At 60.4% G+C, this 9,458-nt stretch overlaps 1 protein-coding gene across 1 annotated transcript; it reads left to right on the forward strand.

The window, feature by feature from the left end:
• The first annotated feature begins 3,498 nt into the window (after positions 1–3,498).
• On the forward strand, positions 3,499–8,993 carry LOC124230505 (cytochrome P450 2D14-like). Its single transcript, XM_046646646.1, is given in 10 exon segments — positions 3,499–3,772; positions 3,774–3,863; positions 4,563–4,734; positions 5,403–5,555; positions 5,647–5,807; positions 6,154–6,330; positions 6,511–6,652; positions 6,881–7,068; positions 7,535–7,676; positions 7,768–8,993. Coding segments are annotated over 10 exon segments (1,503 nt in total). The 5' UTR covers positions 3,499–3,673; the 3' UTR covers positions 7,947–8,993.
• The last annotated feature ends 465 nt before the right edge of the window (positions 8,994–9,458 follow it).

Below are 9,458 nucleotides of genomic sequence, written 5' to 3' on the forward strand. Positions count from 1 at the left end.
CGCACCGAGTCAGGCGGGGCGGCCAGGCCCGGGGCCCGCAAGCTGCGCTCGGCTTCCGCTCTATCTCTGTCCCCAGGGAGGGGCGGGAATGGGGGTTTCCCCAGGGCGCTGCATGCCACGGGGGGAGGGGCAAGGCCAGCAAAATGCCCCCGACTTTCCCAGCGCCCGGGCTGGGCTGCAGCTCCCTACCTGATTCTAGGGCGCTCGCCCGGGGTTTGCCCCGCATCGCGTTGGGGACCCCGGGCCCCGGTTCCGTGCTTGGGGGACCAGGGCCAGGCATTTCGTAGTTCCCCAGCGTGCTGACGTCTCCCCTGGATCCTAAGTCCCAGGTCGCAGTGTCCAGAGGACCCTTCCGGGCGCGGGTGAACATCTGTGACACGGGTGGACCCTGGGGGCGCTCACCCCTCCACCCCAGCAGCTTCACCAGAGCACAAGCCCCGGGAGGGCGGGCTGAGTGTGTTTCTGAGACGATAAATCTCAGTAACTTACACGGACAGCAGTAGCTCAGAGCCTGCGTTTTGAAATGGCCCCAATTACTCCTCTGTGACTTTGACCTCCTGACGTGACCCCTGAGACTCAGTCTCCTCCATGCCTTTGGGACCATAAAGCCACCTGCCTTCCAGGGCTGTGGGGGGACACGCAGAGTGAGCAGCAGTGCCTGGCACACAAGTGCCTCGTCAGTGGGAGCTGCAATTGCACAATGATTGCAAAGGCTGTTGGCCTCACAGTTGTTCCATGTGCTCATTGTACTCATGAGGTTTCTTCAAGGCTGCTCCGTCCTGGACAACAGGCCCCTAGTGTCAGGGGCCTCTGCCTGAATTACAGGCATGTCGGTCCCTGCCCTTCGTGTCCACATTAGGGTGACTGCTTGGGAGGGCGTGACACATCCAAAACAAAGGGTGGATAAAGACACTTTATCCAGAGCCACTGTGTGACCAACACTCACACCATCCTGCCTCCCCCCCTCCCCTGCCAACACCACCTGATTCTCTGACAGTCCTGGGTAGAGAGGTGCTGCCCACAGGACAGGACACTCAACTGAGGCCAATGAGAGGCCACAGGCTGAATCCAGGAAGGCCCCACAGTGCCCATGGGTCTTCCTTCTGGTCTGTTTTGATGTCAAAAATGATCTCCCTGCCTCCTGGAGGCCCAGGGACCCCAGCTCCCCACAGTCCAGTCCTCAGCCAGACTTGCAAAGCTGCCTCCTCCTGCTGCCCCTCACCCCCATGCACAGGACTCTGCTGTGGCCCTTTGGTCCCACTGCCAGGTCACCTTCAACTGTGGTGCCAAGTCAGTCAAAGTCCTCCAGGTTGGTTTCCCAGAGAGTCCTGCTGCAGCCTGCGGCAGTGTCCCCAGGACCCTCAGAGCAGTCCCTGCACTGCTGGCCTGGCCTGTCAGCTCTCTGCCTTCCTGCTCCTCCTCTTGGCATGAGCACCTTGGAGCAGGGGCACACCATCATCTCCCCGCCAGGCTGCGAGTGCCCCACCAGCACCCAGCACGTGGGACGTCCAGCGGGGCTGGAACACAGTCCAAGGCCTGAGCAAGGCAAGATGCAGGGAAAACGAGGTAAACTGAGGAAGGCCCACTGGGCCCCAGCCCGCTACACCCTCTGGCCCTGGGCCCTGCAGGAGAGTGGGGCTGCGGGCATTCAGAAGGGGAGGAGCAGCTGTCACAGGCCAAGCAGGAACTGTAAAGGTCGAAAGCCAATAGCAAGAGGCCCCTGCCCCCCGGGGAGCCATCTCTGGGTGGGGGATGTCCAGAGGCTCCCTGGGAAGAAGCTGTTAGGGGTGAGGGAGGGAGAGAGCTAGTGGGACACAGGCGTGAGGAGTGCCTCCTGCAGGCCCTGCTCCATCTGGGGGAGAGAATTCTCCAGCTGGTTCCAGGATGAGAACTCACTACCCCTGGGATGGGGGAGGGGGCCTGACCCCTCCCAGGAAATGCCCCTCCCCTACCCTCTGGGTTCCTGCCCCTTCCCATCTGAGTGGGTTTTGCCTTCAGAGTTCCCATCAGCTTCACTGATTTAAAAACTCAGCCTCAAATCCCACCCCTCTTCCTGTTGATGAAGGAGGGTACAGAGGCCGGTGGGCAGCAGCCCTGCCCTGGCATCGTGTGGTCACCCCCCTGCTTGGAGGTGGCGAGAGGCTGAGCAATAGGGAGGGCCTGGGAGCCACAGTTCCAGCCACAAGGTGGCACACAAAGGGGCAGGGTGGTGCTGGGGTTCGCATCTTTCTTTGAGGGACCACAGAGCCAGAGTGGGAAGGGATGGGGCTGGAGCAGGGGGACCTGGCCCAGGGAGAGGGAGGTGGCTGGCTAAGGGGAGGCTCTGGAATCCACTCAGTGTGGTCCTCAGCAGGCCTGTGAGGGTGTAAAGAAATTACATCCGCCCCACTTGCTTTCTATCCCCTTGTCTTTCCAGAAAGAGTTTCAGCAGCTGATGTTCAAGGACAAACTATACTGAGGAAGAAGCAGGCCCACTTCTCTGGGGACAGGGTGACATCCTATGCTAGGACACCCTGGTATGCTGAGCTTCCTGGCAGCTCAGTCAAGAAGAGCAAGGGATCACCCCGCATTTCTCTGAGTCAGGAAAGTGGACACAGGCTCGAGGAGATTCATCACCTGGGTGGCCTCAAGAGCTGGGAGGTCAAGGGCCAGTTTGTAACCCACTTAGGAAGGGTCTCCTGTCCTCTGAACTGGCTGCTTGGGTGAGTAGGGAGCTCTGAAAACAACGCTGCTGCCTCCCCACCCCCAGAGTCAGTCATGTGATGCTCACAACCACGGGGAAACAGCGGAAGCTGAGCCAGCCCGCAGCCAGGTGAGGGTCCTCAGCATCCCTGCCAGCTGCCTTGAGGTGGGGAGAGGTGGGGGTCGGGTACAGACCACCAATGAGAACAGGTGCTCTGTGTGTGTGTGTGTATGTGTGTGTGTCAGTGGTGCAAGTATTAATGTGTGTGTGTCTGTGATTTTGTGGGTGTGTAATTGTGTGTGCAGGTCCTATGTGTCAGGATGTGTGTGGGTAACATCTGATTGTGTGAGTGGTTTGTGAGTGTGTGATCTGTGTCTGTGTGTACATTGAGTGTCACAGTGTGAAGTGAGGGACACAGAGAACTTTATCCCTTGCCCCCACCCAAGGTCCCTCTGATCACGTGACCTCCCTACAGCAAATGCCAGTGACAAAGCTCAGAGTTGAAGGTCACTCGGGAGGAGGCAGGTGAGATACAGGGAGGTGAGGATGTGTTCTCGGGACGAGGCTGTGACCCCATTAGGGAGGGTGAGGCTAATGTGGCAGGTGGGTGGCAGGATCAAGTCCAAAGACCCCGGGTACTCCCTGGGAGCCAGCACAATGCTGGGAGTCAAGCTGGGGGTGGGGACATATTGTCTGCCTCCCACGCCCACCCTGGATAAGCACCTGCAGAGGGCAGCAGGGTCAGGAGTTCTGCGCCACCCCTGCACTGACCTTCGCTGTCCCCTCCCTGCACCCTCTGGCAGCACAGTCATGCCAACAGGCAGGCTCAGAGCAGAGGACAAAGGCCAGTCTCAGCCCCCTTTATAAAAGGGCCCAGGCTCATCAAACCCTCAGAGTGGGTGAGAGAGCCCTGCCAGGTCTGGTCCTGGTGCCTGGTGTGGTGAGGGGCCTCAGTGTGTCCAGAGGAGCGCAGTGTGCACTGAGGCAGCCATGGGGCTGCTGGCCTGGGATAAACTGGGGCCCCTGGCCGTGGCCGTGGCCATCTTCCTGCTCCTGGTGGACCTGATGCACCGGCGCCAACGCTGGGCCCCCCCGCTACCCCCCAGGCCCCATGCCCCTGCCTGGGCTGGGCAACCTGCTGCAGGTGGACCTCCAGGACTCGATTTGCAGCTTTACTCAGGTGAGGAAGGTGGGAGGTGGCCACAGAGGTGCTGAGGACCATACATGTCAGCAGACAGTGGGTGGGGGTGATGCCACAGGCTGGACTAGGAGCTGGTGGAAAGGAGGAGGCAGGTGTGAGAGGCCTCCTGGGGGAGGGCAGCTGGCCAGGGCCTGGGGGATGGTTTGAATTTCCCATCAAAGGTCAGAGAGGGCAGAGGGGGGGGGGGGGGGGGGGACTTAGCAGAGGGTTCGGGATGCAGTGGGACAGAGCTTCAGTTCTGTGAGCCTGAGTCCCTTCTGATGACATCAGGAAGACAGGTCCTGAGACTGGGGAGAGGACTCTGGTCATGAGCCCCACTGAAATCAGGAAATGGTGGTTGACAGGGGACAGTGACCAGGTTCAAATCTTTTGCTGCTGTGAGACCTTGGGCCTCATTACTCACCTCTCTGAACCTCAGTTTCTTCACCTGTAAAATGGGATGCTAACTTGGCCTACTGACAATATTAGTGACCTTTGCAAAGTTACAGCTGTGTGATCTGATCCAACGTGAGGTCATCAACCATACAGGTTGTGACCCTAGCATCAGGAGGCTATATAATTCCTTGCACTCACTCGCTGCTGGTGGCCCAGGGGTATCCCGGGTCTAGAGCCCGGAGATTGGGTCAGGCATGTGGGGTGGGGCAGGGCTTGTCTAACGCCCTTGACCCTGGCCTGCAGCTGCGCCGCCGCTTCGGGGACGTGTTCAGCCTGCAGCTGGCCTGGACGCCCGTGGTCGTGCTCAACGGGCTGGCGGCCATGCGCGAGGCGCTGGTGAACCGCAGCGAAGACACCTCCGACCGCCCACCTGTGCCGATCATGGAGCACCTGGGCTTGCAGCCGCACGCGGAAGGCAAGCGGAAGAGGGGGGACCGCGACCCAGCGGGGACTGGACCACAGTGACCCGAGACCCGGCAGAGCCAATTGGAGGCAGGGTGGGGGAGCTGCTGTGCAGGGAAGAGCCAGCGAATTTGGAGGGGCGGCAGGTGGAGGAAAGAGCCTGTGCCCAGGGTGGGGAGGCGGGTGTGGGCGGGCGGAGGGCGGGGCCTTACAGGGAGTGGGCCGGAATCTGGCCACTGAACCAGGAAGGGCATGTCCGAGGTGCGGGAATGAGTCAGGGTGGGCGGGTAGGGGGCGGGCTGGGACCGTCCCAGAAACACAAGGGTGTTATGACGGGCAGAGCCAAGAGTGGGCCCGAACCTGCCCCCAGTGGGGAGAGCTGGGGAGAAATGTGGGCGGACAGACGGCGGACCTGTCCTCCGCCAGCTGCGCGGGAAGACTGGGAGAGATTTGTTGGGACTGAGAACGAGGTTAGAGCTGACGAACAGGCGCTGGACTGTGAGCAAGGGCAGAGTGCGTGGTCTTCAGTCAAAGGGGCGTGGCTGCGTGTGTATCGCCGGGGGCGGGGCCGGGACGGGACCAGGAGCTGGGGGGAGGGCTGGCCAGCCCAGAGCAGGTGGTTCGCGCAGGGGCGGGGCCAGGACACAGCCGAGCCACGCCCCGTGCCCGCCCCGCCCCCAGGGGTGATCCTGGCACGGTACGGGCGCGCTTGGCGGGAGCAGCGACGCTTCTCCGTGTCCACCCTGCGCAACTTCGGCCTGGGCAAGAAGTCCCTGGAGCAGTGGGTGACCGAGGAGGCCTCGTACCTCTGTGCCGCCTTCGCCGACCAGGCCGGTGAGTGCTGGGCTGAGGGACAGGAGACAGGGGTGGAGGCTGGGGAGGAGGAGCTGGAGGCGACCCCCTGACCTGCACCGTCCCCTCCCAGGACGGCCCTTTAGCCCCAACGCCCTCCTGAATAAAGCGGTGAGCAACGTGATCGCCTCCCTGACCTTCGGGCGCCGCTTCGACTACAACGACCCGCGCTTCCTCAAGATACTGGAGCTAATGGAGGACTTTCTGAAAGAGGCGGCAGGCTTTTTGCCCGAGGTGCGGGCTGGAGGGGGCCAAGGAGTTCTGCAGGCGAGCTCCGTGGAGGGGCCTCCGCCCTGGGCCGCCGCGGAGGAGGATTTGTACAGAGGGGTGTCGGGTCAGCGGGCCCAGGAGGGAGCTAAGGAACCTCCACCTCCTTCATTGGAAGCCTCTGGAACCCTTGAGATGTAGATGTTAGATTTATCCTGCTGTGGCCCAGGCCAGGAGAGAGGGTGGAGGGCTGAACTTACGGAGGAACCAGGTTAATGGTGGGGACATCCTGAAGGTGGCTGGCACTGGACTGATCCAGGTGAACACCTGAGCACAGGGAGGACTCAGGGTCCCTCATCAATGGCCCACACAGGTGCTGAATGCGATCCCTGTGCTCCTGCACATCCCGGGGCTGGTCGCCAAGGTCTTTCCTGGGCAGAGGGCCTTCATGGCCCAGCTGGATGAGCTGGTTGCTGAGCACAGGATGACCCGGGACCGGACCCAGCCCCCTCGAGACCTGACTGATGCCTTCCTGGACGAGGTGCAGAAGGTGAGCCCCCAGGGCCAGGGCCAGGAGTGTAGGTTGAGGGCCCCATGAGGGGAGACCAGACAAGGTGAGGCCTGTGTATCACCCAGTGATAAGGCACCCAGGCTGATGGGTGCAGAGTGGGAGGCCACTGAGGGGCTTTCTCTCCCTTCCCCTGAGCCCACCCTCTCTGCATGGCCCCAGGCCAAGGGGAACCCAGAGAGCAGCTTCAATGATGACAACCTGCGCCTGGTGGTGGCTGACCTGTTCTCTGCGGGGATGGTGACCACCTCGACCACGCTGGCCTGGGCCCTCCTGCTCATGATCCTACACCCGGATGTGCAGCGTGAGCCCAGCCTGGAGGCCCGGTGGGACGGGACAGAGAGGAGAGGGACAAGCCGGGGGCCCTGAGCTTGGTTTCACCACTGGGAGCTCTGAGCAGAGGCTGGGCCCTGGCTTAGAGGTCAGAGTGACCTTCTCCTCCACGTGAGCACAGCCCCTGCACAGGAGACAGGAGGAGGGTGGGGTGCAGCCCCCTGGGTTCTGACGACTGTGGGGACGCTTGTCTGTGCAGGCCGTGTCCAACAGGAGATCGATGAGGTGATAGGGCAGACGCGGCGACCAGAGATGGGGGACCAGGCCCACATGCCCTTCACCATGGCCGTGGTCCACGAGGTGCAGCGCTTTGCAGACATTGTCCCACTGGGCGTGCCCCACATGACATCCCGTGACGTTGAAGTGCAGGGCTTCCTCATCCCCAAGGTAGGCCTGCGGCCCTCCTCAGCCCAGCTCAGCTCCACGTGCCCCGTCGTTGTCCAGGATGGCCATGCCAGGTGGGGCCAGGCCTGGAATCCAAGCCACCTAATTCTCATTTCCACAGACACCAACTGTCCAGCCTTGGGGGCTGTGGGGATGAGGCAGATGTGGGCCCGGCCCTGTCCGTCAAACCCCCCAGTCTGGCGGGCAGGGCAGTAAGAAAAACTAAAATGTGCCCCAGTGTGTCAGAGGAGCCCTGCATTCAGGGACAGGTGGCAGTGACCATTCCCATGGGTAACGGGTCAAGTGGCCCTGCCATGGGGACAGGGAGGGTGCTGGGAAGCTTCTTGGGTTGAGATTGATTTGATTGCCCGTGTGTGCCAGGCAGACGGTGTGGCCCATGTGTGTTTGGTGGCAGGGGTCAGGGAGTCATCTAGGCCAGACCACACTCATGCCAGGCATCTCCTGCCAGGGGACCATGCTCATCCCCAACCTGTCATCGGTGCTGAAGGACGAGACCATCTGGAAGAAGCCCTTCCGCTTCCACCCCGAGCACTTCCTGGACGCCCAGGGCCGCTTCGTCAAGCAGGAGGCCTTCATGCCCTTCTCAGCAGGTGCCTGTGGGGAGCCCGGCTTGCTGCCCCTCCCAGGGGAGTCTTGGAGGCGTGGAGCCCCAGGCTCGCTGACCCCCATCCCCACCCACAGGCCGCCGCTCGTGCCTCGGGGAGCCCCTGGCCCGCATGGAGCTCTTCCTCTTCTTCACCTGCCTCCTGCAGCGCTTCAGCTTCTCGGTGCCCGCTGGGCAGCCCCGCCCCAGCGACCACGGTGTCTTTGGCGTCCTGGTGACCCCGTCCCCCTACCAGCTCTGCGCTGAGCCCCGCTAGAGGGGGGACACCAAGCCTCGAACCCACTCCTCCTGGAGGCGCTGATGACCAATAAACCAGTCTGATGGCTCCAACCTGGCTTGAGTCCCACCTGAGCCCCCTGAACAGAGATGCAGCCTCAGCAGCCTCCCCAGGGCAGCCACTTCCCCTGCCTGATCCAGCTCACCAGGCATTTGACCCCATTTGAGAGACAGGTTTACTTAGGCTCAGAAGGTGACAGCTTACCCCCTAGTCACTCATGCAGACCCAACACTAGCTGCCCTGGTTGGTGACTAAGTCCATGTAGGTCTTGACTCCTGGGTGTCAGGGGGCGGGAGGAGTGTGAATGGGGTTCTGATGGAATCAGCCCAATCCCGGGCTGGGTGAGCGCCCTCAGGTTCAGGGATTCACTGCAAGGACTCACGGGAGTCAGAACAGCTGTTATACTCACGGCTATGGTCTTTCCAGAGAAAGGATCCAGGCAGAATCAGCAGTGGTCAAAGGCACATAGGTGGAGTTCAGGAAGAGCAGGCACAAGCTTCCAGCTGTCGCTCTGAGGACTCGTACAGACAGTGCTCAGTTCTGCCAGCAGTGATATGTGACACAAACAGAGAGTTTGCTCACCAGGGAGGCTGCCCCGAGTCTGGGTGTCCAGGGATTTTGTTGGAAGTCAGTCACTTAGACTGGGAGAGCCCCATGGCTCACCCTGACGGCAGTTACTCAGTCCCCAGCCTCTCTCAAGGTCAAACAGTGTGGCCCCAGGTCCCGCCATCAATCACATTGTTGACATCAACTGTGTGGTGTGACCCAGGGCCACAGCTACAGAGACACTTGTCAGGCAGGTCATCCTAAGGGCGAAGCGGGTGTTTCCCAGCAGCTTTCAGGGGCCAGGCAGTTTTCTGGACTGTGCACGGATTGAAATCCCAAACCTGCTGAGTAAACTTTTCACCTCACAGGGCATACCCCTGGTTTTTGTCTCCTACAGCTAAATGGTCATATTTGTGAATATCTTCAATGTGTGTGTGTGGGAGTGAAAATACACACAACATAACACTTGCCATCTCATCATTTTCAAGTGTGCAGTTCAATGCTGTTAAATTCTCGTATCGTGGAACCATCACACCATCCATCCCAGAACTCTTTCATCCTACAAAACTGAAACTCTGTCCCCGTGAGACAACAACTCCCCATGGCACCTCCCTGTCGCCCCTGGCAACCACCATTCTACTTTCTGTCTCTGGGAATTTGACTCCCCTAGGGACCTCACATAGGTGGAATCATATGGTATTTGTCTTTTTGTGACTGACTTATTTCGCTAAGCATGGTGTCCTCAAGGTTCATCCATGTTGTGACATGTGTCTGGATGTCCTTCCTTTTTTAGGCTGAATAAGACTGCGTTTTATGTAGAGACCACGTTTTGCTTTTCCTTCATCCATTCACGGACACTTGGGTTCCTTCTCTCTTTGAGCTGCTGTGAATAACGCTGCTGTGAACATGGGGTACAAATACCTCTTTGAGACTCTGCTCTCGATT

Source organism: Equus quagga, chromosome 19 (assembly GCF_021613505.1).
Source record: "Equus quagga isolate Etosha38 chromosome 19, UCLA_HA_Equagga_1.0, whole genome shotgun sequence".
Taxonomy (NCBI): domain Eukaryota; kingdom Metazoa; phylum Chordata; class Mammalia; order Perissodactyla; family Equidae; genus Equus; species Equus quagga.